Source organism: Marmota monax, unplaced genomic scaffold (genome assembly GCF_021218885.2).
Source record: "Marmota monax isolate L192 unplaced genomic scaffold, Marmota_monax_Labrador192_F-V1.1 WCK01_AAM20220418_F8-fsc00133, whole genome shotgun sequence".
Taxonomy (NCBI): Eukaryota; Metazoa; Chordata; class Mammalia; order Rodentia; family Sciuridae; genus Marmota; species Marmota monax.
The window spans coordinates 4,694,886-4,722,242 of record NW_026694821.1 but is presented as its reverse complement, the minus strand read 5'-3'; the positions used below and the strand labels follow the sequence as shown (position 1 = coordinate 4,722,242).

General features: G+C 43.7%; 2 protein-coding genes across 8 annotated transcripts in view; one reads left to right on the top strand and one right to left on the bottom strand.

Annotated features, from left to right (window-relative positions):
* Window positions 1-27,357, top strand: part of Pde1c (phosphodiesterase 1C) — a 601,507-nt gene that overhangs the window by 165,463 nt on the left and 408,687 nt on the right. For all 7 annotated transcript variants that reach the window (XM_058573161.1, XM_046426003.2, XM_046426004.2 and 4 more), the window contains one exon: window positions 18,507-18,557. In XM_058573161.1, coding sequence (XP_058429144.1) covers window positions 18,507-18,557 — 51 coding nt within the window. The remainder of the gene's footprint in view (window positions 1-18,506; window positions 18,558-27,357) is intronic.
* LOC131423476 (uncharacterized) lies at window positions 402-6,523 on the bottom strand. Its single transcript, XM_058573166.1, has 2 exons — window positions 6,502-6,523; window positions 402-1,413 (listed from the first exon to the last, which is right to left on the bottom strand). Exon 2 carries the CDS (start codon window positions 1,363-1,365, stop codon window positions 529-531), a length of 837 nt encoding a protein of 278 aa, XP_058429149.1. The 5' UTR covers window positions 1,366-1,413; window positions 6,502-6,523; the 3' UTR covers window positions 402-528.

The following is a 27,357-nucleotide window of genomic DNA, read 5'->3' as shown; positions in this document are numbered from 1 at the left end:
AGGGAGAGGTATGCATAGAGAAAAGATATGGCAGGAGTTCTTCTTTTAAGGAGGACACTCATCTTCGGATAGGTCTGAAGTATATCTCAGAGAGGCGATCATCCATCTTCAAGCGTTGATAGTGAACCTGTATTGGCTTAGAGGCTAAGATATTAATTTGATCCTTAATGAATTGTACTATCTTATTTACAATGCAGGGTCCTATTGCCACTACTAGAAGGAGGCCTAACAATGGTCCCAATAAGGGAAGAAGATAAGGCAAAAATCCATTAAGTCCAGTCCAGAGAGGGTTCTCAAATAATTCCCTCCTCCTTTTTTCTAGGTCTTCTTGGAGTTGTTTAATTTTTGTGCGAACTATGCCAGATTTGTTAACATAAAAACAGCACCTCTCCCCAAGGGCTAAACAAATTCCCCCTTGATTGGCAGTAAGCAAGTCTAAACCCCGCCTGTTCTGAAGAACTACTTCTGCTAGGGAGTCTATCTGGTCTTGTAAGTCTTTAATGGTTCCCGATAGGGTTTGCATATCATCTAGGATGATGTAGGATTGGAACTGTTAAGTAAAGAAAAGGTAGTTTCTAGGATATCTAATGTATTGGCATCTAAATCAGGAAACTGGGATTTGGGCAATATCAAGGGGTGGTATGTAGGCTTAGGGATCTCTGGCTTTAAAAGCTTAATCACCTGAAGGTGTTTGATAGCATCAGTGGGTCCCCCTCTGTCAGAGATTCCGATAGGGGCCTGCATGGGCCAGCAGGAGGGTTTACCCACGACGCCCTCACATCCCGCCTCCGTTAACCGAGTCGTGATGCCTTCCCCTCCCCGGTCACCAAGAAAAGGAATATAATTATAAGTGGTCCCCCATTCTCCACGGGTGTTAGTTAGGATGGCCTCAAAATACTGTTTTCCTTGATTATTAACACAAATTGAGGCCGATGTATAACAGGAGATGTGCATTGCCGGGGTGTAATGACAAGTGGCGGGACAGCTTCCAAGAGTCTCAGTCGGATTAGGGACAACAAGTCCGGGCTTATTAACACATACCCATTTTGGTTGCTTAAATCCTCCGATGTTTTCATTGAGTTCAGCCGCCATGTAGGCTACTTTAGTCCCACAATCAATGCTCTGGATATAACCAGAGGGGGCCGAGTGCCGGGGCCCTCCCTTACACTCACAAGGGGCTCCAAAAAGATATTCATGAATATTCCCAGGTGGGGGGTCAAGCCCTCCTTCAGCAAACCTGTCCAGAAGGAATGCCACAAGAGGGGTCCAGCTCATGAGGTGTGTCTCGGCACTCACTTGAAGGGGTGAGAACAACAGCAGCAGGATCAGCCATCTTGGGAACTTCATTTTGTCTTGAATTTTCATTCACCGGTCTGGTGCAGCGCTCCGGGATCCAAATGGGCTTCTCAGTTCCTGGGGGAAAAACACATACAGCTCCCCTCACTCTAGCTAAGAGTGGAGCCGGGGGTTGCCACTTTCCAGTGGATAAATCTTTTCACCTTATTTGAGCATCTTGTACAGTGGGAGGGGAAAAGTGGCGTTGTGCAGCCGTGCGCCCTCCAGTGTCAGTGAGTAAAAAATTTAAAGTAAATAAGGTTATGCTTAGAAGTGCTTGTGGTCCCTGACAATTCCGGTATATCTCCCCCTCTTTTGTTTTTTGTAAATAAGTTTTTAAATGTTGATGGGCTCGTTCCACGATAGCTTGTCCCTGTGGATTATAAGGGATTCCAGTCTTATGATTAATTTCCCATTGGGTGCAAAACCGTTGAACCGCCTGACTTACATATGCGGGACCATTATCGGTTTTGAGGCATCGTGGGGTGCCCATGGAGGAAAAGGCTTTTAGAAGATGACTAATTACGTCCTTAGCCTTCTCTCCAGTATGTAAGGTGGCAAAAATGAAGCCAGAATATGTGTCAGTGGAAACATGTATAAAGGAGAGCTTACCAAAGCTAGGGAAGTGTGTAACATCAGTTTGCCAGACATCATTAGGTTGTAGTCCTCTTGGATTAACCCCAAGGGAAGGAGAATGAATAAATGGTGCACAGGTTGGACATAATGAGACAATCTGTAAAGCTTGGTCTCGTGAACATCCTGTGTGGAAGCGTAAAGACTGTGCATTTAAATGAAATTTGTTATGGAATTGTAAGGCCTTATCATATTCTGTCGTCACACAGGAAAGGCCAACAGCATGAGTAGCAGCGTCTGCTTTTGCGTTGCCCTCTGACAAAGGTCCAGGGAGCCCTGAATGGCTTCGGATGTGGCCAATGTATAAAGGATCTCGTCTAGCCCAAATGAGAAGCTGAACTACCTGTAGTTGTTCTGTGATGGTGGATTGCTTTCCAATATATGATGCTGTTTCTATGACTAGAGCCAGATTGGCTACATACAAGCTGTCAGTATATACATTAAGAGGAATAGAACTATAGACTTTGAGAGCTATAATTAAAGCTTCAACTTCCGCCTTTTGGGCCGACTGACCTGACACAGGTTGTCGGAGAATTTGAGATCCATCAAAAACGACGGCAAATCCATTTTTGGCCCCATCTGTATATACAGTTTGGGCCTTTGGAATAGGTTCCCTTTTCATAATCTTTGGGAAGATAATGGGACACCTTTTAAAGCCCTCCAAAAGTCTATGTTTAGGGAAGTGATTATCAATCTGACCCTTGAAGCTGCACAGGAAAAGACACCAAAGGTCATGTTCTTGTTGTAACTTGTGTATCATATCTTGAGTGTAAGGTTGAATAAGCATGTCAAAGGTTTTTCCAAACAATGCATCACCCAAATATTTAGCCTTCCAAATTAAGTTAATAACTAGCTCATAAAAGGGAGTCAATACCCGGGGGTTAGAAGCCGGCAAGTGGACCCAATAAATGGGACCCGTTTGCCAGAACACTCCTGTGGGAGTAATTTTAGAAGGTAGAACTATAAATGACAAGGGCAGAGAATAATCTATCTGCGTAATCTGCATGTCCTGCAGAGCCTCTTCTATTAGCCTCAGTGCTCGTAAGGCTTCTGGTGTAGGTACTCTACACGACGTAGGAGAAGGATCTCCTCGCAAGAGGTCATACAGGGGTTTGAGCTCTCCAGTTGGAATATGAAAGGACGGGCGCAGCCACTGTATTTCTCCGAGGAATGTCTGCCACTGATGTAAAGTTTTGAGCTGATTTATCTGGAACTGGGGTCTCTGGGGAAAGATTCCTATGTTATTAATGATGTATCCCAAATAATTGTAAGGGTGTTGAAACTGCACCTTTTCGGGTGCTATGACCAGCCCTGCCCCTTTTAGAAGGGATTGGAGGACTTCATAAGATTGAAGAAGACTTTTTTTCTTGGGCCCTGCCAGTAAGATGTCATCCATATAATGAATGAGGTAGAGCTGTGGGAACTGCTGTCGAAAGGGTCGCAAAACCTCAGCTACAAAATATTGGCACATTGTAGGACTATTAGTCATCCCTTGAGGTAGGACAGTCCATTCATACCGTTGGTAAGGTTCCCTAAAGTTTGTGGAAGGCAAGGAAAAAGCGAAACGCTTTCAGTCTCGTGGGTCTAAGGGGATAGAGAAGAAACAATCTTTTAAATCTATAACAATAAGATGCCAATCCTTTGGGATCGCAGTAGGAAAGGGTAGCCCTGGTTGTAAGGGTCCCATGGGTTGCATAGTTTTATTAATAGCTCGTAGGTCCTGAAGAAGTCTCCACTTCCCAGACCCCTTTTGTATAACAAAAATAGGGGTATTCCAAGGGGAGGTAGAGGGCACCACATGTCCTAACTTAAGCTGGTCTTGAACTAATAGGGAAGCGGCCTGTAATTTGTCCTTAGTTAGGGGCCACTGTTCTACCCACACAGGGTCATCTGATAACCAAGTAATGGACAGTGGAGGTGGCCGCACTTCAGTGGCCCCTAGGATAAATTTCCCAGTCCTCTCCGGTCTCTTCCCCGCCGGGTAACCTGTTCTGCTGGATCCACGGGTGATATTCTGCCCTCATGTCTCTTTCCTAGTCCCCTTCCAGGGATCCATCCCATGTCTAGCATTGCATCATTAACAAAGTCATTATTTCCTTTCAAAGTCTGGGTAGTGAGAATAGCCCCCATTTGATGAAGCAAGTCCCTCCCCCAAAGGTTCGTGGGGAGTCCAGTCACCACATAAGGCTGGAAATGGCCACTATGTCCTTCACCATCTCTCCATTTTAAAAAGGAGGCACTTCTTTTTGGTCGGGTCTGTCCTATCCCCTGTAATACGGCCGAGGGACTCTGGAGGGGCCAGGCAGGTGGCCATTGTTTTTCAGAAATGACAGAGACATCCGCCCCCGTATCTAGTATTCCCTTGAAAGCCTTGTCCTGTATCTCAATGGTCAGGTTGGGACGCGAATCCAAATGAGCTACCCAAAAGGCCTGGGGAGTTCCAGTGGAGCCAAAGCTGCCGTCGCCCCGGGACCCATGGAGGGTGTGCCCAGGAATGGAAGCTAAGGGTAGCAGCAGCAATTGAGCTATACGCTCCCCGGGGGGAAGAATAACAATTCCTTGGGTAGCTTCTACTACTATTTTTATTTCTCCCTGATAATCAGCATCAACAACCCCCGTAAGAATCTTCAAGCCCCACTGAGTTGCGCTACCTCGTCCCAACACTAGTCCCACCGTCCTCTCTGGCAGGGGTCCAAAAACCCCAGTAGGCAGCGTCTGAGGTCCCATTTGGGGAGTTAATACCGCTCGGGAGGTGGAACTGAGGTCCAGTCCTGCGCTTCCTGGTGTTCCCCTGGGGAGTTCCCAGATAGAAAGGGGTTGGTCAGTGGGAGGCGGCGGAGACGCCCACTCCCTGGGGCACTGTTCTGTCCCTGCACTGCCCCGGGGCCCGGGGCGGGCCCCTGCTCCCGTTTCCCGACGGTATTGGGTTACCCTGGATGTCAAATTTTGACCTGCACTCACTGCTCCAATGATTTCCTTTATGACATCTAGGACAAAGTCCAGGCATCCCTCTGCCAGCACCCTCGCTCCTTTCCGGGCAGTTTCTCTTTATATGTCCCTCTTTCCCACATTTAAAACACCCCTTAGAGCGGGTTCCCCTGTTATCAGCTTTTTGCATTCCAGTCTTAAGGGCAGCAGCCAAAACCTGACCAGTAATATGAGGCCCATCTATATCTTTGCATGCTCGAATCATGTCATCTATACTTTTGGCCCGGGAGGACTTAATAGCATTTTGGCAGTAAGTGTTAGCGTTTTCATATGCCAGTTGTCTAATAAGTGGCATAGCCTGTTCCAGATTAGGGAATATTTTTCCTGCAGCCTGCATTAGGTGGGCTATAAAGTCCGAATAAGGTTCAGAGGGTCCTTGAGAGATCTTGGAAATTTTTGCTTCAGTCTTAGAAATGGGCAGGGCTTTCCAGGCATGAACTGCAGCTGAGGCTATTTGAGCATAAACACCTGGGTCGTAATTAATTTGTTGGCCTATGGTGGCATACTGCCCAGTTCCTGTCAACATTTCAGCATTTCGCCGTTGATGGCCCGCATTCAGGTTAATCTGAGCCAGCTCGCGGCACCTTTCATGATATTCACTTTTCCACAATAAGAAATCCCCTCCAGATAACACAGCCCTGCAAAGTTGCTGCCAATCATTAGGTATCAGTTGACTGGCTGAGAAAGACTCGAAGAGGGTCAATGTGAAAGGGGCATGAGGTCCATAATTAATGACCGCCTCCTTAAGCTGTTTTATGTCCTTGAAGGCTAGGGGGACATGGGCTCTGGCCGGCTGTCCATCAGCATCGGCGTTTTCAATCATTGGAAAAACTTGAGCCGCTCTAGAACCCCAGTGGACCCCCGCCCGTCTAGTAGGGGCGTCCTCATTCCAATCAGGATTATAGGGAGGAGGTGCGGCAACTGAGGGGGCCCTAGGCACCCTCACATTTGCCCTTTTAAGGCGATGTTCTAATTCCTCTATCTCCCTTTCTAATCCCTCCTCTTCCTCAGAGAGAGAACTGAGGTCCTCAGGATCCTTTTTGGGCTTAGAAATCTGGAGGCGTTTCCTACCCCCTGAGCCCGAGTCCTCAAGAGGACCCTCATCCTTTAAGGATTCTGCCATTTGCTCTTCCTGCACCTGATTAAGGGCCTGTTCACATTCAGCAACCTGATCCTTGATCTTTACTTTATCTGTTAATAAAGCATCCTTTACCAACCTCCATAAGGAAAAGGTGGCAACTGGGACACTGTCCGAGCCCCGGTCCCTCAATAATTTCTGAAGGTCATGCCTCACCAGGTCCCAGTCACTATTATTAAGAAATCCTCCTGTCAGAAACCAAGGACAAGCCTGGGCAATAATTTCAACGAATTCGGTTGTAGTCTTAGTTTTTATTCCTGTTCCTTGTGTATTTAACAGCTCTTTCAGTTCGTTGGCCAGACGAACCTTCGCTGTTGAGTTACCCATGGTACGTACCCTGTCTCTTTAAATTATCTTTAAACCAATCCTCCCCCTTCTTTCTTAGAAGGTGAGCCCCATCCGCTTACCCCTGCTTTCCGGATCTCGGTGGGAGCCTCCAATTGCCGCGTCCGGCCAAGGGAGCCGAGTCCGGCGAGGGACGGCGAGGTTAAAAGACACACAGGACACCAAGGTTCTTCATCCAGGAGTCAATAATAATCTTTATTGCTAACACACCTTTTTTTATACCCCAAGCAGCAGAAGTGGAAAACTACCCAAAAGCAGGAGGGAGGGGGGAGAAATTTAGTTTCAACATCTATTATTGTCAGGTACCGAAACCTCCCTTAACAATAAGTCCATCAGACCAGAAAAGGTCAAGGCATTCCCGTGGGATACATATGTCTCAGACGGATAAGCAGGAACAGAAAAACTGCAAGTTCGCCATGGCCTTGTGAGCTGGCCACACTGGCATGCAGAACAAACTAGTGGAGGTAGGGCTCCAGGGGCCAAGGTGGACCTGTTGCCAACAGTGGCTGTCAGGGTGACAGCCGGGAAGGCTGGACAGGGTTGCCCTCGTCATCACTGTCAGTAAGAAGTCATATCCATGCCAGGGGCAGTGTTCTGGAGCAATGGCCAGTGCTGAGGTGATGGGGTAGTACCTGCATACAGAGCAAGTTCAGACTCACCTGCTCTCAGCAAATTCACTTTCCCACCAGCAGATACAACATATTTGCATGTGGGACTATCAAAGAAGGAAGCTGCAGTGAGAGAGGCCTTTTTATATCAAGAGCTGAGTGCTATCCTTTGCGTTGGTCTGCATTCTATTTGTATTGCTATAACAGAATACCACAGACTGGGGTAATTCATAGTGAAGAGAGTTTTATTTGGCTGCTGATTCTGAAGATGGGGTAGTCTAAGAGTACAGCACCAGCATCTAGAGAAGGCCTTTGTGCTAGGCCTCAACATGACAGAAGGGCAAGAATGTGCATGAGAGAAAGAATGAGAGGCCAGACTTGCTTCCTAACAACTGACTCTGGTGATAAATGACATTTGTCCAATCATGAGAGTAGAGCCAATCACCCGGATTAATCTCCATCTACCAGCACTGGGATTAAGTTTCCAAGAGGTGAATTTGAAGAGACACATTCAAACTATAGCACCTTTCATTGCTTTTGAAGCTATTCACTACCCTGACCTGTGAAAAGGGAGGTTTATGTCTGTGGTGGCTGTCAGGGTGTCAGCCTGTATGATTGGCTGTGTCATCTCAGTCTGCTTCTGGTCCTAGAATGCAATACACCTTTTCCTCTCCCAGGACAGATTCCACGCTCCTCTCCACCTCCCTAAGTATCACCTGTCCCTCCTTCCTAGAAGACGCTAGTACCACTCACTCCAGGTCACAAGAACCTCTCCCCTCTGTGATCAGGGACACTTTATATAACATTCAATAAAGTTTCAATCATCTCACGCATTAATATTATGTTTTTCCAGCAAGGTCTCAGGTTCCCTGAGGTCAGGGTCTGGTAAATTAGCCAGGTGATTTCTACAGAAATAGCAAACACCTTGATAAATTCATAAGGCAACAACTTGAACGCTACATGCCAGAAGCTCAGTGCAAGGTCTCAGGGTCTTAGCTGCATTCCAGGTTATGTCCATCCCCCCTCCCTGGCAGAGAGGATCGGGACAATGGTTGTTGGATCTGAGTAACAAAATCATGGCACTCAACATGATAACTGGGGTGTAGCCTGGTAGCCTGGAAGGAGGCATCAGGGAGAGGGTGAAGACATGATTGCAATAGATTCATTTCACTTTTTGTTAACATTTTACTTTGTTCCCAAACAGGATTGGTACATAGAGCAAAACATAAACAAAATATGATTTGTGGAATAAGGTAGGATATAGACAGATAAGCAGACATATCAAACCAGGGGAGAAAGAGATTTCATGAGCATATGGCCTATATCTCCCCAAGTAAGAAGAAAAACAGTAGATGTGTTTTTCAGGCCACCGTCTCAGGTTGGCAAGGCTTCTTTGATTTCCTCTCTGTTTTAGTCAGCTCTTTTGCTGCTGCGACTAAAGGACCCATCCAGAACAACTGTAGAGGAGGAAAAATTTATTTGGGGGCTCATGGTTTCAGAAGTCTTAGGCCATAAGAAGGCTGGCTCCATTCCTCAGGGCTCAAGGTGAGGCAGAACATCATGGTGGAAGAGTGTGGCAGAGGGAAGCAGCTCACATGGTGATCAGGAAGCAGAGAGACTCCAAGCTCCAGATATGAATATATATCCCAGAGCCACGCCGCCAATGCCCACCTCCTCCAGCCACACCCCACCACTTCAGTTATGGCTCAGTTAATCCCCATCAAGACTAATCCACTGATTGGGTTAAGACTCTCACAATTCAATCATTTCTTCTCTGAACCTTCTTGCATTAGCTCACATGTGAGCTTTGGGGAGACACCTCACATCCAAATCATAACACTCTCTGTGCTTCGTCACACCTGGGCCAAGCCAGTGGGTGAGCCTCCTACCCTCTGGCTCATGAACCTCACCTTTTGTAGGGCTGTGCCCACTTCTTTAGGAGAGGATGGCCTGGGAGGAGCACCATCCCAGCCACTTGCAAATGATCAGCCCAGTGAGTCACCACTAGAAATTGGTTTTATTTTCTTTTGTATAAGAGCCTAAGTTAGAGTCCATTTGACAGCCCAATTGACAGTCCAACTTGACAGATTGGCCTGGAAGGTATAATGAGGTGATGGCAAGCATTTCTGATAAAGGAAGTGGAGAGAGGAACAGGATGGGTGGGGGTGGGTGGCAGAGGGAGTCAAAAGTCTTTTATGTTTCTGGGTTCAGATTTCACCTGGATTTCTGAGCTCTGTTCCTAAGGAGCAGCAGGCACATTGTGGTTCTCAATGGCGCTTCCAGCTTGAGGCTAAATGCTGGGGAGATAAGGGCTCTCCTTCCAGGCTTGGATTGTGTGACTATGGGGTCTATCAAATAGCAGCATTTCCTGGGTGTAGAACATAGGATGGACATAAAATGTTATGGCTCTGGAATAAAAGGGTCCTGGATCCAGTTTCCAGTTATGACTAGATGTTCATCTCAGACAATTAAATTATCAAAGACTCTGTTCCCACATCTGAAAAAAATGGAGAAAGAATAGCAATAAACTTGGAATGTCTTTGTGAAGATAAAATTAGGTGACAAATGAGCACTGCCTAGCATGGTCCTTAATTATTGTATTATATGATGTCTTTCATTTTAAGCAATACCAGTAACATTCTGTGTAAGCATTTAGCTCAATGATCTTTGTGGATTATCCATTTTAGGACACATTCTTTGATCTCACACCTAACCTGGCAGGGACTTTCCCACTTACCATCCTGTGGTCCCCCTGTTGCCTTTCCCTCCCCAACTGTGGTAGGCTTTCTTCATCTGTAGCAGACACATCTTACCAAGCCCAGGCTCCACATCAGAAGCCATCTCAACACTCTACTCAGTCATCATCAGTCAGGGTTACACCTTTTTACACTTCAAATAGATCCCAGAGGGCCATGTACAGTGGTGCATGCCTGTAATCCCAGTGTCTTGGGAGATTGAGGCAGGAGGATTGCAAGTTTGAGGCCAGCCTCAGCAACTTAGTAAGGCCCTAAGCAACTTAGTAAGACCCTGTCTCAAAAAAAGCGGGGTGGGGGGCATAGCTGAGGTTGCGGCTTAGTGGTAAAGTGATTTTCAGTTCAATCTCCATACCAAAATGTTCCCCAAAAACCAAAACAACAAAAAGCAAAACAAACACACAGACAAAAACCCCACAAGGCAACAAAAACAGATCTCTGGCTTGTCAAGCATCAACATTTATCAAAACACACAGGGGCAAAATCATTTGCTTTATCCTTGACAAATGATGATATCATAGTTAAAAGAACTGGGGTGCAGTCCCTTCATGGAGAACATGAGACTTGGAACTGGAAGATGTGGATGACACTTTTGACTCTGCAGCTCTGCCTTGCTCTGATCTTGGACAAGCCACTTAATTTCTTGCAATGTCACTTTCTTCACTTATTAAAGAGACTGGGACTTGCTTTCTAAGGGCTGTTCATGTTCATGGATTTGATTCTTGATTCTGTCCTCTTGTTCTTGTTTTCTGACTGTGGGAGGCCCTCGTGGGGTTGGGAAGACACTTGGAAGCTGGGGCCCCTGAGTGAGCAGGGTAAGGGAGCGCCTCTTGTCTGGATTCTGTTGCTGTGCGTCCTGGTTTCTTTGCCCACCTCACTGACGAGCCCACTTCTACCTACAATCTTCTGGGTTCATGCCAGGTACCAAGTGCTAAACACATGATCTCCCCCATTTCTTTGCAGGCTGGTACTTGCCTCTCACTGGGGCTAGAGGCACAGGGGAGCAGTTCAGTCTGCAACCTGTTCTTCTTCAGGTGCAGCCTTTTCTTGAGCAGGTGGAACCTCTCTCCTCCCCCTCTCCCCTTCCCCCTTTTTTAGTACCAGGGATTGAACTCAGGGGTGCTTAACCACTGAACTGCATCCCCAACCTGTTTTTTTTTTTTTTTTTTTGAGATGGTCTTGCTAAGTTGCTTAGGGCTTTGCTAAATTGCTGAGGCTGGCTTTAAACTTACGATCCCCTGCCTTAGCCTTCCGAGCATTTGGGATTACAGGCCTGCACTACTGCACCCTGCCCTGTCTCCCCTTCTTAAAAGCAAAGGTGCTGGTGAGACATGGATGTTGCATCATGATACACCTGGGTTAAGATTGGGGCTCTGCCACACAACTGTTGGTCTTGAAAAAATTACCCAACTTTTCTGAGCTGTATATTAAGTGGGAATAAGAGTCCTATTTAATGTGAAGGCAGGGACCAGGGCTTCAGTGTACCCATTTATCTGGTATTCATTCATTATTGATAAATATTTTTGAAGAGATGAATGGATCCTTAGAGCACCTGTGGGTGCTCAAGGGATGTTAGTATCTTTATATCTTCTTCTTATTCCTTTTCCAATATTCTTGGCTGTGGTCATATTCTGCATGGTATATTGTCAGGAGGTTGGCGATCAAGTCATTCAATAAATATTGTGTACCAGGTGTTTAAGCACTAGGGACACAGCAGTTTTTCATTGGCAGAGAATCTATGCTTACGTGGGGCTTTCATTTAAATGGAATGAGAAAGGGAATAAACCTGGAAAAGAAGATACTCATGGTAAATGTTGTAGGGAGGAGAAAAGCCAGGAAGGGGGATTAGGAGCATGGAAGACCTTACTTACGTGTTTAGGTGGCATCTAAACACAGTTAGGATGACTTTGGACTGCATCTTTCTCCCCAGCACACCCTCCTGTTTTCCTGCTGTTGCCCAGGTCTTCTTTGCTAGTTCAAGGCCAGATGAGGTGAGGTCAAACCTCTGTGAGCACTTCTGAGCTTTACCTTCTCTAGTAACTAGGGAGAGTGCCTCATTCCAATCCTTTTTTTTCCCTGGGGGTCCTGGGTGCCTGGCATTCTGGCCACCAGGCTTCCCAAAGGAGCTCACTGGGAGAGGGTCCCTGGGCCAGACTTAGGCAGCTCCCCCTACAGGAAGCCTGGCTCTGTTCTGGGCCTGCTGCTGGCCCTTTGTCCTGGCACCCAGCATCCCAGCTGCATTTATGTTCACCCAGGTGCCAGGGCTTTCAAAACAAGAGCGGCAGAGTTTTTGGAGCTGGTTTTGGTTACAAAGCAGTGTACACCTGTCCAAGTTGCCACCACAACTGGTTGACTCACCCCAACCCCGCACTCTCTCTGTCCTTTCTGATGGTCTAGATTGCTTCTGGCTTAGCTGGGACATCAAAGCCACCTTTGTTGCCTGGGGCGCGGATACTCACTGCTCTGACTTCACTTCCCATCTTACCTCCATCCCTCCCATTGGGCACCTTGTCCAGGTCTCACTTTGAGATTTGTTTCTGGCTATTTTTTTTTTTGAGAAAAAAAATACAGCAAACAATGGTTACATGTGGCTTGGAATGCTGCTTTTCAGATGTTAGCATATCTAAGTGGCCTCTGGGGCACTTATTTAAAGCCTAAAGTCCTGTCCCCATTTGTAAGGATTCTGCCTCAGTGGATCTGGGTGGGACCAAGTCATCTGCATCATCATCATCATCATCATCATCACTGTCACGTCAGTTTTGTAGCTGGTCACACTTGGACAAACCTAGATGCAAAGGCAGTTACCTCCCTCACTCGTGTGTCAGGCTGGGTAAGACCCACAGTTGCATCCCCCCCAAGGTCTGGTTCAGTGCCCAGTACCCATGTGATGCTCAGTACACGTGCGTGGAAGGATAGAAATCATGTGAGGCAAGCCCTTTATAAAGAACTCTCCACAATGAGCAGAGTTGCCTACTAACCTGTCTCCATAGTTATGTCTGCCGTCTGCCTTCTTAGCAGTTGGGTTTTTCTTAAAGCAGAAGTGTTTCTTGGTTTAGGATATTAAAGACAAAATAGTAGCACCCTGAAAAGAAGAACTGAGCAGGGGTAATTAGTTTTGAAGGGATCTGATCCACATCCGCTTCCCTGAATGGTGCTTCAGGAAAGGTGCATGAAGTTACACTATTTATTAGCGCTTCCCAACCTCGACTGCTTGATGGAATGAATCACCTGGGAACTTAAAACATACTGATGATGAGTCCCCTTCTAAAGGCCCTGCTTAATTGGCCTGGAATATGTTCTGGGCATCAGGATTTTGTGAAGCTACCCAGGGGATTCTAGTGTGCACCCAGGGTACAAATCAATCACTGACCTGGAATGTGTGCAACCCCTGAGAGGGCAGTGAGAAATACATTTCTTTTCTTTTTCTTTTTTGGTACCAGGGATTGAACTCAGGGGCACTCGACCACTGAACCACATCCTCAGCTCTATTTTGTATTTTATTTAAAGACAGGGTCTTACTGAGTTGCTTAGCACCCTGCTGTTGGTAAGGCTGACTTTGAACTTGTGATCTTCCTGCCTCAGCCTCCCCAGCAGCTGGGATTATAGGCATGTGCCACCATGCCCAGCAAGAGATGCATTTCTTGAGTCTTACAGGAAGTCCTCTAAGACGAGAGATGACAGGTTCCTGCAATTTGTGATCCAAGAATGCTTCTAAATCTGAATTATATATATATATATATATATATATATATATATATATATATTATGTAGATATAATCATATATAATGATTATAATCATATATACATATATAATACATAAATACATATTATATATATATGTGTGTGTGTGTCCAAAATCATATATATATCTGAAAGAAGAGAAATAGTCAACTTTTTCCCTGATTATAAACATGGCACATACTTATAAACAATTCAGTTTGTGCAGAAAAGTATAAAAAAGTTTGTAAATCTTTCCAAATGGTATCACATGGAGAAAGCACTGTTCATACCTTTGGTGATCGAAGCACTGTCTCTCTTTGCCTACACACACAGGTAGTCTCGTCATGCAAATCAGCATTGATGGAATCCATCATGCATACTCACCCGGAGCCTGTGTTTTTTTGCAACAATATGGCAGTGTGACAAATAACTTTCCATAAATCTACACAGTCTCTTTTTTTTTCTGCTTATCCAACAATCAAATAAACAAATACCTTCACTTCAAAACTGGCTCTACACAGTCACTTTTATCATAATGTTAAATGTAAGCTCTAATTACATATGATAAATAGAACATAAATGGAACATCTACTTTATAATTAAAGCTTGATGTGTATTTAAAAAAATACAAGACAAACAGCAGTGTATGAGGCCTTTCTGCTGATCCAGGAGGCTGGGTGTGGTGTGTCTAAGCAGGTCAGGAGTGTGCTGGTGGACCATCAAACATGTTGGGAGGTTATGGGGTGGAGACAGAAGGGCTCAGCAAATCCAGCCTTGATCTCTTTTTATAGTGCTACCAGTCTCTCTTGGGTTTTTTGTTTCATTCTTTACACATTTTAATGGTCCTATTTGCACTTGCCTTCTGGACCATGCGGAGAGTATAGAAATTCCAGATATAGCAGCAAATAGCCACAGCCTGAGCTCGAAGGAGTGTATCCACTGGGGGTGGGCATCCCGGGGACGATTCTTTGCTATCCTGTGAGGGTTGAGTCCCTCCTATTCCAGTCTTCCCAGTGATCCTAAATGAGCCAGAAATAGGCATTTATATTTGAAATCTCTTCATTTTTAAATGCAGGTAACTACTATTTTTTTTAAATCAAAAAATGAAACATATTGGAATTTTCTGTGGTTGTCTGGAAGCCAGTCTGAGATCTCTGGTCTACAAAGCCATTTATTTGTATCTATTCAGTCTAATTCGGTTCTAAAAATATTCACTGACTGCATCAGTCTGTGTGGTGGTCACTATGCAAAAGAATGGAAATATGAAGATGAAAAGTTATGATCTGTGCTTTGAGTGAAGCAGCTCATAGTTTAGAGCAGAGTTGTTCTCAAAATTTGATCCCCAAATCAGCAGCCACCATATGGCCTGGGAACTGATCAGAAACGTAGATTCAGGGGCACACACCAGACCCACTGAGTCACAAACTGTATTTTAACAAACCCTGGAATCTCGGTTCTATAGCGAGCCTTTCCAGTGGTTCTGATGCTTGCTGAAGTTTGAGAACCACAGGTCCAGAAGGGAGTCAGATGTACAAGCAGAGGTGTGGTATGAGTCAGGGAGGTTTTTCTTTTCTTTTTTATTCTTTGCAGGGTTGGGAATTGAACCCGAGGCCCTGCGTGTTCTAGGCAAGTGTCCTACCAGTGAGCACATCTCCGGCTCCTCAGGGAGGTTTTTCTGAAGTGGACAACTCTGCCTGAATCTTGAAGGATGAGTAGGCATTGGTTGGGTCAAGACAGGGAGGAGTGTCACAGGGAGATTGGCAGCAGAAGATAGTGAGGAGGGGAGAGTCTGTCAAGGGCACATTTGGGGAATGCAAGCAAATGCCCACTAAAGCCACTCTGGGAAATAGAGTTGCTACAGTTTGGTTCTTGGCTGTGTCTGAAGGCCTATGTGTTAAAGGCTTTGTCTTCAGGATGGTGCTACTGGGAGGTAGTGAAAGAAGTGAGACTTCATGGGACATCTTTAGGTCACTGGGGGTGTGCACTCAAAGGGGATTGTGAGACCCTGGTCCTGTCCTCATTCTTTTTTGCTTCTTGGCAATGAGGTGATTGATGGAGAAATTGATGATTTCTCCATCAATCACTCCTGCTACCACCACCGGGCACCTCCAACCAAGGCGCAAAGGCCATGAGTCTGCCTGATCATGGACTGGGACCTCTCAAACCATGAGCAAAGACAGACCTTTTCTCTTTATGAATTAACTATCTCAGGCATTTGTTGGGATGGGAAGCTGACTCACCCAATAGGGGGGAATAAGTTGGAATCAGTTTTTTTTTTTAATTTTTAAAAATTCTAATTAGTTATACATGACAATAGAATGCATTTTGACACATCATACATAAATGGAGTGTAACCTCTCATTCTTCTGGTTGTACATGATGTAGAATGACACAGGTCATGTAATCATACATACACATAGGGTAATAATGTCCGATTCATTCTACTATCATTCTTATGCCCATGCCCCCTCCCCAACTCCCACCCCCCTACCCCTCCCCACCTTATTGTGAGTTAGCATTCACATATCAGAGAAAACATTCGGCCTTTGGTTCTTTGGGGTTGGCTTATTTCACTTAGCATAATATTCTCTAGTTCCATCCATTTACTGGCAAATGCCATAATCTCATTCTTTAAGGCTGAGTAATACTCTCTTGTGTACATGTACCATAGTTTTTTTTTTTTTAATCCATTCATCTATTGAAGGGCACCTAGGTTGGTTCCATAGTTTAGCTATTGTGACTGGAGCTTCTATAAACATTGATGTTGGAACCAGATTTTTGATTCCAGGCCAAGTGAGCTGGCTTGTGTCTTATAGGTGTTGGGACATCCCCAGAAACCTTTTAGCAGGAAGTTGTGGCATCAGGTCTGCATGTTGGAAAATAACACTGGTAGCAAGGGTCATGTTCCTTCTGGGTAAGGGCAACTCTGCTGGTACCCTGCTGGCCTAGATCTTGATTCCTGCCTCTCCTGGCCTGACTTGGAACTGGGTCAGCAATTCTCATCCATGGACAGAGTGTCAGGTGGGGAGGTCCCCAGCTGAGTGGGACTTCATGGGACGTCTTAAGGTCACTGGGGACTTTATGGGGCTCTGGGAGAACCACACTCCCCCAGGTGGGTGCTCATGTTCTCAGCCATTGCGATCATCTCTGTAATTTTGCATAATTAAGTGCAGTCCATCAGTTTCTGCAGCAGAGGTTTTGAGAAAAATACCCCCATTCTATTATTTTCTTCAGAGATCTATGGTGTCAAAAGAGGAAACAGCTGAACTCAGGGATCCGGGGAACTCATGTCTACAACTAACCTGGACTTGTTTCTGCTCTTCCCCTGCCCTTTTCTCCCTTCTTTTTATTTTATTTATTTTTTTGTTATAACTTTGATTCTAGAAAACTCCAGAGAGTTATCCAAGTTTTTCAAGTGCTCATAATGTCTCTCAGACTTAGCTATGATAATTTCATGCAAGGATGTGAAATTATGCCTAAAGACTTCTCCTGGGAGAGCAGGATGGTGTTCTGAAGTGTTTCAGAAGTACCTCTGCTTGGAGGCAGGAATATGAATGCAAATGATTTCCATTCAGGTGGCAGTTCCACAAAAGGCTTTAGGAGACAAGAAAACACCCATTTCTCATGGAGCACCTGGGCCCTTTTTTGAGTTGAGAATCCTTTCTTCTAAAATGTATTTGGTCCAGAGCCTAGGAATCTGATCACTGTCTTTTCTGTTTAGAAATGCCGTGGTGTGGGAGATGACAGCAGCTGGATGAAGTGTCACCTCCCCCTGCTGGTCATTTTTTGTCTAATGTCATATTTGTAATATACAAGGAGAGTGGAGACAGGAAGAGACCGAGGTTGAGTTCATTAATTTTAAAAAAAAGTTGTCCCAATGTGTAGTCAACGTTTAATGTTTACCTTTGTGTGACTGCCAAAGGAATTTTGTGACTCCTTTCACTCTTTGCAAAATGATATTCAGGAAGTTGATATTTCTTTTGTCTGCCTACTACAACTTTTTATATAATAATTATTATACTAGCTATCTTTTATTCTGAATATGCATTCATTATGTTTTTTCCCCCTGAGCTAAAAGGAATGGGGTTTTCCTGTTGGTTGCTTTGGATATACATTCAAGCAGATCACAAATATTTCTGTCTGTCCTATTTATATAAAACAACCATAGTGTCATCTTTATGAAAATTAGAAGTGATACTTAAAGTGAGCAAAACTAAATAACTGAGTTTTTTTTTAATCCACAAACATGGGTTCATAAATTACAGGGAAAATTAATTGTGACTTCAGGTACTGGATGGAAAATTATAGCCAATTTTCTAAGGAGGAAAACTGCTCTTCAGAGAAGTTTTATGACCAAGTTTTTCTGGGCTAGTTCTCTCGGCAGTTTTGTCGATTTCCCTTTATGAACTCTCCTGTTTGTTAACATCCAAATTTAAGACTTTCTAACCAAACACAACTTTGTCATTATCTTCTGAAATCCCTGCCTTGGCTTTGCCCCCATGGATCTAAGAACACTGGAATCATTTTAGGAGTTTGGTGTGCTTTTGTGTGTTGGGGGACAGTCCCATCAGAGGAGGCCCAGGGTCGAGGATGTCCCTTATATGGAAAGTTGTACATGTGCTTCTTATTAAGCAGATTCAAGTCAGTTACTTTCTCCAGGCATATTTGATTAGATGTCATTTATGATCTCTCCAGTTTATTCAAATGTTCTAATCAAAAGGACTGAAACATTGACCTCATTTAGGAATTGAGAGTAGCAATGGAAATCCAGAAAGGGTAAAATTGCTTTTATCTACTTTAAGGCTCAAATTTATAATGTTGCAGCATCAAGAGAAAAGCCTGTATCTTGGTATCTTGGGCATATTCTGTAGATATACATGATGCCTTGTTCTTTCTTTCTTTCTTTCTTTCTTTCTTTCTTTCTTTTCTTTTCTTTTTTTTTTGTGTACCTTGTTCTTAATTGCATGTCTGTTTTTTTTCCCTAGTTGCAAATGAAGCTGGAGATAAGAACGCTAGACCACTTGCCCGCTTCTCCCGTGAGTAAATCTTATTTTACTAATTTCCCGGGCTCCTTCAGAACCTGTTCTCCAGAGGCCTTTGCTTACATGGTTCACCCCAATAATCTGGTCTGGTGTTAACACAGTTATGTCAGCAATGTCTTCAACCTCCACTTGAGCCCCATCACAGGGGAACACTCTGGGCTAGGGGCTTTTTGTTCCTCACAACTGTGGTTTCCAAACTGTGCTCCAGGGCTTTGCTATCCCAAGAATGGTCCTCAGAGCTTCAGAATCAACCTCACTTCTGCTTTTGAGGAACACAGAGCCTCAGGCCTCCCACCATGGATGTTTTGAAGCTGACTCTGTTTGAATAAATCCTCAGGAGATTCCTGTTCACATTAGGGTTTGAGAAGCACTATGCCAGGAATGTCCTCAGAGTGTACGCAGTGGGTGGTTCTGAATGAAGACACAGGGAGGAAGGGACTGTGAAGTGCCTCTAGCTGTCTGGGTCGATGCACATCTAAAAGCATCATCACGGCCTAATGTGGATTTTATGTACTTGCACCACCAGCTGTGTCTCAGCCTAGTGACATTTTTTTTAGTATTTATTTTTTTAGTTGTAGTTAGACACAACACTTTTATTTTATTCATTTATTTTTATGTGGTGCTGAGGATCGAACCCAGGGTCTCGTACGTGCCAGGTGAGTGCTCTACCGCTGAGCCACAACCCCAGCGCAGCCTAGTGACATTTTGCAGCTCAGGTGGATGGAATGGTTTTCCTTAGATGCTGGGATATTCCTAAGGCTGCAGTCAGGCTGGGGTGTTTCCCTCAAGTCCTCTCTCCAGGTCTTGATCTCAGAGGGGGAGCAGGAGTCAAAAGCCTCACAGAAGTTTCTGTGCCAGTGTGGCCAGCAAATTGCAGGGCAAATGATCACCCTCCCTGGAATGAAAGCCTGGATTCCACAAGGGCAGCAGGAACACCAGAGATGGAGTGGGGCTGGGCAGAGGTGCTCCCCAAACCTGCTGGGCCTCCAGTGGAGGAATGGTTGAGTTGGAAATCAAAATAGATGCAGTCCACCCCCGGCTCTCATTTTTCACTTGGTGCAATTTTACCTACAGTTTCTGGGCTTCAGTTTTCCCAAATGAAAAACAGAGAAGTCATAACATTATTAAAAAGGTTGCCATCTTTTGAAATCGCGGCTTGAGAAGAGAGCCACTGTCTGTGCATTGCTCATGGAGGGTGGATGATGTCTGAGCGTGACACGGCTGGAGTGAACCCTCAAACATAGAAAGTATGATTTCTCAATTTCTCTCCATTTACAAGGCTTCTAAACTCTGCCTACTACCTTTTTTTTTTTTTTTTTTGGAAAGGCTTCGAAGTTTGGGTTTGATTTCCTAGAAATGATTTTTATAGAGCTATAATAACGTATGGTAATGAAAGAGCACTAAGTGCTCACATTTTAGAAACTGCGTGATAAAACACCGGCTTCTCATGGGCTCTATTTTTCACTGCCCTCCTACCTGGAATCATTAAGTCCAAAATAAGCATTTCATCCCACAGCTCAATGGGAATGATGAATATGCATTTATTCCCTTTACTTTCTTATCTCTGGAGCAAGACTTGGGCATGTTAACAAGCTGGAATCATAACTGACCCCGCAGGACAGCACTGGGTGGGGTGGGCCCCCCATGTGAGTCCTGACTCAGTCTAGGAGGGAGCAGGGAGGGTCTTTGAACCCTGAGGCCAGAGTGAGGCCCATAGCAGCGAGTCCCCTCACAGACAAAGGTGACTTCTCTGGTGAATGGTTTCTGTGACTTCTAAGCTGTGTGACTTGAGTTTGAAGGATGATGTGTCAGTTGAAAGCATCTTAGCTTGAGATTAGAGAGGACACGGGAAATTAAAAAAAATCTATACTGGAAAAAAGTGATCAGGTAAATTAATTAGGTTGGGCTGCTTCAAGGGGGAAAAAAAATGGAAAACAATCTCTGACTTGGTACGATGTCTTAGAAAGAAGTCAGTTGGCACATTGGCACATTACCTACTACATCTTTTTGTAGTAAATACTAGAGGGGAAAATTAGGTAGCTTTTAAGAAGGAAAAACAAATTTCAATGTAGCATTGTCCAACTGACACTTCACTTTATTACACTGAAATGAGTGAAGTGTTCAATTTGGAAATATGGGGAGGATTTGGATGATAAGCTTTTCTTTGGAGACTAGAAAATGAAAAACTGCAACATTTTCTAATTTTTGCATCCAACAAGGCAGATGTAAAGCTCTCCCAATATGCATTGCCCAGTATGGATTTAGGTGCAATGGAAATGGTGAAGAAGACCCTCTGCTGCGATGATTGGATCCCTTTCTGAAGGGTCAGAGAAATGCTTGGAGTGGGGAAGGAGGATTAATTGGTTGTGCTGATGGACCCTGTAGAGTGTCCTGTCAGTCTCTGTATCTTATCAAAGGTCCTTCCACTGCCCCTGCCCCTGCCCCTGCCCCTATTCCATCATTTCTGGCTCTCACTTTGGATTTTGATCAACTTGACTTCTATCAGTGCATCTGCCTAGCAACCCTGGGCACATGGAACAATGCTGATCATTCTCCTAGGATCTGGGGTGGGAAGAAGAGGAGGGCTGGGGGTGAGATTCAAAGGCAGTGGAGAATATGCTCCTTTGATAGGTAGAGGAGAATGACAATGTTCAGGAGAGAGGACTTTGACTCTAAAGGGTATATGAGCTGGGGATAACTTGGCTTTAGACCACCAGTTGGTTTGAGAATGGCACCATCTTGAAGCTAGCTGTCCTGAGGCTGGAACCTGGGTGTGTGAGGACTTCCCCTCTTGGCAATTGGTAGGTGAGCTTCTTTCCTTAGGGGGCTAGGGTTTGTGTTTTCTGTGGCTTGGGGGCTTGGAGGTCTGCCAACATAATAGTGGAGGTGCTAAACAGTCTTCATAGATCTGTGTTGTAGTGACATCCACTACAATTATGTTCACCTGTGTGGGGGGGGAAGAACTTCCACAAATACCATCTTCCACCAGCTCACTAATATCAGAAATTCCTCATGATAAGGGAAAAACTTTAAGACTTGAAATGCAAATTCCCATGGGAGATAGTAATTCTTATTATCGTGAAAATGATTGATAGCAGGCCTTTTAATGTCTTTCCCATGGACACCTGTTCTGTTAGAAGGATCAACTGCTCAGTTATAGGTCCTAGCTGGGCAAGGAGCGCCCAGAGGCCATGAAGCCAGACATCTGGGACTTCTAGGATGGAGTCACCTGGTGTGAGGCTGTGTCAGAGCTAGGAGAGTCTGTGACAAATATCAGGAGCTTGAGTTGAGGGTGGACAGATTGTGGAACAGAACAGTGAACACAAGGAGAAGAGAAATTGCATAGGAGTAAGGACTGAGAACTGCCAGGAGGGGTGGGCTGTGGCAGGGGAGGGCTTTTTTTTTAGTTCTTAGGGGCATGTACTGGGGCAGAGAGTTAACCACACTGAGGGCCCAGGCAGGCACGATTATGTTATGTTATGGGGAACTAGAAATAAACTCGTAGATATGGAGGGTGTTATGGGGAACTAGAAATAAACTCATAAGGTATGGAGAACAGAATGGTGAGGCTGAGGAGAGTAGGAAATTGTTGTCCAATGGATATTAATTTTCAGTGAAGCAAAGGGAATAAGTTCTGGAGATCTGATGTCCAACATTATGCCTGTAGTTTACAATGTGGGATTCTGCACTTGATGTTTCAAATTTATTTTTTATTGGTGTATTATAATTATATGTAATAGGGGGATTCATTAGGCTACATTCATACATGCACTTTACATAATCTGATTGCTCTCATTCCCCAGTTTCTTCCCTTTCTCTCCCATCCTTCCCCTGATACTACCTTTGTGTACTTTAAAATAAGAGGATAGCTCTTCACTGTTAGTACCCTTTTTGGGACCCCTCCCATGCTGTGAGAGCTTTCCTTGCTTGCTTCTAATAAATCTGCTACTGAGTTCTCAAAAAGAAAAGGAGAGCTCTTATGTTGATTTTTTTTTTAAAATCACAAAACCCAAGCAGCCAAATAAATATAAAACAGAAGAACATAAGGACATTTTTTGAAGGAGATGGATGTGTTTAGTACTTTGGTTGCTGTGGTAGTGTAGGAGGCATATTCATATGATCAGAATCACCAGAATGCACACTTTAAATGTGTGCAATTATTTTGTACCAGCTATACCTCAATAAAGCTTAATAAGTGGGGAAGAAGGGCTAGGACGGGGCTAGATTTAGATATTTCTTGATTTCTCTTAAACAAACTTAAGTATTCCTGAAAATGTAAGCTCCTGTGAATAGCGCTAGGTCCCACCTCAACAATACTCAAGAACTAAGCATCTCTAGTTCCCATTTATCCCAGCAAAAAAGTTATCTTGACAGTGGCAGCTGTAGAACTTTTATGTATGAAGGGCTCTGAGGCAGTAATCTAGCTCAGTGATATTCAAAGTGGAATCCCCGGGAATTATTAGAAAGGCACGTTCCCAGGCCCATCCCAGATCTGCTGGGTCAGAAACCTTTGGAGTGGGTCCCAGCCACCTGTGTTTTAGGAAGGTGCATCAGTGGCTATGATGCCCATGAAAGCTTGAGACTCTGGCAGTGGAGCTGGGCAGAGGCCAGGATGCAGTGTTCTAGTTTAGTTTACATATTGCAGAATAATACAATTAGCAGTTTTCTAGAGCACACATGAAGTCACTTATATGTAAGATGAAGCCAAAGTCAATTGTCCTTATCCAAGAACAGTGTGTTATCACAGCTATTGTTTTAGTTTTTTTGGCAGAGTTTTGAGGGTCTGATGGAGACTGTTGGGAGGGGTCTAACGGTCCCCGCATCCTACCTACCTCTTGGAGCTGGACATGCTCCATACCATCTCTTGGATCAAATCCTCTTTTTATTTTTAAGTCATCTCCTACCTTGTCCTGTTGTAAGAGCTTGGCTAGTCACAGCTCCTTACCTGTACCTGTAATCACCCTTCACACTCTGACCTGGGCCATCATCCTCATATGTTGGACTCCTTTGTGTTTCCCAACCAGTTACTCCCCAACTTGTGTTTACCTAAGATTTATCTGTTTGTCCTCAAGGGGGCGCCACTGTTTTATCTTACTTCCTTTCTCCCTTTGTTTCATTAAATACAGTTACTATCACCTGAGCAAATCAGTTGGTTCAGTCAACAGATATATCAGTTTGTTATCTGAGATTGAAAAAATTTCAAGTTAGAGTACAGCTTAAAAACGATCCAGTCCAAAGCTCACCACCCATTCAAAGCTCAGACTGCCTCTGTGGCAGCCCTGAGAGGGGGGTCGTGAGTAGGAGCCCATCCAATGGTGGAATGCTCACCTTGTCTTGGAAAGAGTTGATGGTCCTGGTCAGAGAGGTGACTAGACTGTGTGTGTGTGTGTGTATGTGCGTGTGTTTTCGGGATAGGAGGACTGATACTCACTTAACTTTTCTTGAATGTGTTTGATTAATTCTTTAAATATGTCCACTACAGTCATCACTCAGTATTCCCAGGACCTGGTTTCAGGACTCCTTGTATCCCTCAGTATCCCCAGGAACTGGATACTAAAATCAGAGAATGTGCAAGTCCCTTCCATAAACTTGAATATAACTTATTCACATCCTCCAGAATACTTTAAATCATCTCTAGATTACTTGCAATATCTAATATAATGTAAATGCTACATAAATAGGTGTTATACTATATTGGTTAAGGAATTATGACAAGGAAAAATAGTTTTGTAAATGCAATTTTTGCTTTGGAATATTTTGATCCAAGATTGGATCAGTATCTACATGGGGAAAGGGTAAGGCCTTTGGCTGTGCAACTTGGGCAGCTGAGACTTTGCCTCAAGTTGGGCTCTTAAAACATACAGCAGATTTTGTTTTCCAAAAATATTTGCATCTCTATCCCCATCCCACATGCTCTCCTTGCAATGTGATGCTGACAGCCTCCCACTGAGATGTGAAGCTTGTATCTCCAGCCTGTGAATCTGGGTGGCCTGTCAGTGTAGCAGAAATAATACCTTACAACTTGGGAAGTTAGATTTTCAAAGGTAATGCAGCATCCACCTGCTGTCTGTTGGGATGCTTGTCCTCAGAGCACTGTCTCCATGCTGTGAGTAGTTGGGAGACCCTGTGGAGAACCCACCTCCCAGCCTTTCCCAAAGTGCAGATTTGTGCATAAAATAAATGGTTATTGTTTTTTGAAGTCACTAAGTTTGAACAATCTGTTATGCAGCAATAGGTAAGTGGACCAGAGGGCTACATCTTCAGGAAGACAACACACCCATTAGCATAGAGAGATAATATACTCATTTGCCCTTTCTGGCTCTTGAGGCCTTACCTGGGCAATTGAAATGATTTGCCTGGTCACAGAACCCTTGCAGACTAAGAAATTTGAAAGTCAGGTCTAGACTAGTAATAGAAGAATCACTTGCAAAAGTCTTTTTGAAATACAATCCAAGTCATAAGATATTCTCATAGAGAAAACTGAACCAACCAAATATGAGCTTTAGAGTCAAAATAAAAACTCCAAAGGGGGCAGCAATCCATCTGATGAACAAGAGTCAGCAGGCTCAGCAAACAGACAATCAGGGCCCTGAGAAATGAGACAGACACAGGTCTATTTAATCATGACTAAGACACAAGAAGAACTGAAACTAAGACAGGAATAAACATTTTTGGGAAAAAAGAGAAACATTTTAAGAGCACCTATAAGACTCCAAGAAATGCAAAAGTAGCATAAAAAACTCAACAAAACTCAAATGTGGTTTATTCAACGGTGTTGATAGGACTAAGAAGAAAAATAAGGAACCAGAAGAAAGACGTATCTTAGGAGATCATCTGGACCTCACACCAAGAGATGATGAAGATGAAGAGTGGTTAGACAATATGCAGATAGAATGAAAAGGTCCAGCATCTATCCAAAAGGAATTCCAGAAAGGAAGACTAGAGAGTATATGGGGGAAGTAATTGCTGCAGATATGGCTGAGAATTTTCCAGAATTGGTTATTGATATTTGAATCTTCAGATTAAAGAACCATACTTAGTTTCAAGCAGGAAAATAAGAACTAATCTCCTATTAGACATACTATAGAGAAATTGTAGAATTCCATTGGCAATAAAAGAATTCTAAAGACAATCTGAGAGGAAAAAAGGCGTGTTAATCATTGTGTATGAAACTACAAGTTTAGCTCTTCCATGTGGAAAGAACCCCAACTTTTAGCCAGGCTTATGTCCTGGCACCTCACAACAGAGTGCATTGCCCAAGTTCCCTTGAAGCTGTATGTGACCATGTTGTTAAGTTCTAGGCAGTAGAAGAAAGGAAGGGCCATCAGGGAAAGATTTCTGGAAACTTTCCTGAGGCTTTTTCTTTATCCCTTTTCAATCCTGCTGCCTGGAACACAGGTGTGATACCTAGAGCCCTAGCAACCATATTTGACCAGAAAGGGTACTACTGCCCACACCCAAGTTTTGTAGAGTGGAATCTGCAGATTTTACAGAATATAGCTGCTCTATGAGTTCAGAAATGCCTATATGTAACAGAAATACAAGCTTCTATCTTGATTTATCTGCTGAAACTTTGAATCTCTGTTATTTAGGTACATTTAATCCTAACTGATGCATCTACCAATGGTTAATTATTAGACTGACCACAGACTTCTCAACAGTGTATTTAGAATCCAGGAGACAGATTGAATAATACTTGTATATTGATAAGGGAAAAGTATCAACCTAGAATTCTGTATTGAGATAAATATCATTTAAGATGGAGGTTCAGGCAAACCCATTCTGAGAGTATTTGCCATATACATATCTTTGCTGAAGAAACTATTGAAGGATACACCTCAGGAAGAAGACAGTTGGACCCAGAAAAAAAACATGAATGCAAGAAAAAAATGTTTGCCCATTATTTATGTGATTCATAATTAAAAATCAAAACGAATATTAAGGTAATTGCTACTATTCAGCTTTTTTGAAGATAGCTTTATTGAATTATAATTACATACCATAAAGTTTACCTATTTAAAATGTGGGAGTCCAATAGTTTTAGATATTCATGATGTTGTATGATTGTCTAATCTAATAGTGTTCTACCTAATTTTAGAAATTGTTTCTCACCCAAAAAAGAATAGTAGATTGTCACTCTCCATTCTGAAACCCATACCTCTGGTCCTAGGAAACTATTAATCTACTTTCTGTCTTTATAGATTTACCTATTCTGGACATTTTTTTAAATAAATGAGTACATATAATATATGGCCATTGTGACTGGCTTTTCTAAGTTAGCATAATGTTTTCAAGGTTCAGCCATGTTGTAGTATGTATAGGGATGTCATTCCTTTTTATTGCTGAATAATATTCTATAATGTGAGTCCACCTACATCTTAGTTTTCCTTTCCTCTATTAGGGAAGGTTTTACTTTTAGGTTATTATGAATAATGTGACTATGAGCACTGTGTACAAGTTTTTGTGTAGGCGTGTTTTAATTTATTTTGAATATATACCGACGAGTAAAAATGCTGCATTATATAGCAACTCTAAGTTCAACATTTTGAGGAACTGCCAGACTGTTTTCCAAAGTGTTCGCACCATTTTCTACTCCCACCAGCAATATACGAGCGTTCTAATCTTTCCAAATACTTCCTCATACACTCGGTGTGGCTATTAAAAAAAAAATAAAATAAAACCTAGGGTGTGTGAATGGTATGTTAGCTTTTCGTCTCTGTGACCGAAAGACCTGACAACAACAACTTAGAAGAGGAAAAGTTTATTTTGGCTCATGCTTTCACAGGTCTTAGCA

Coding starts and splice junctions, on each gene's coding strand:
- LOC131423476 (XM_058573166.1), bottom strand. CDS start 1,365: ATGAAAATTCAAGACAAAATGAAGTTCCCAAGATGGCTGATCCTGCTG.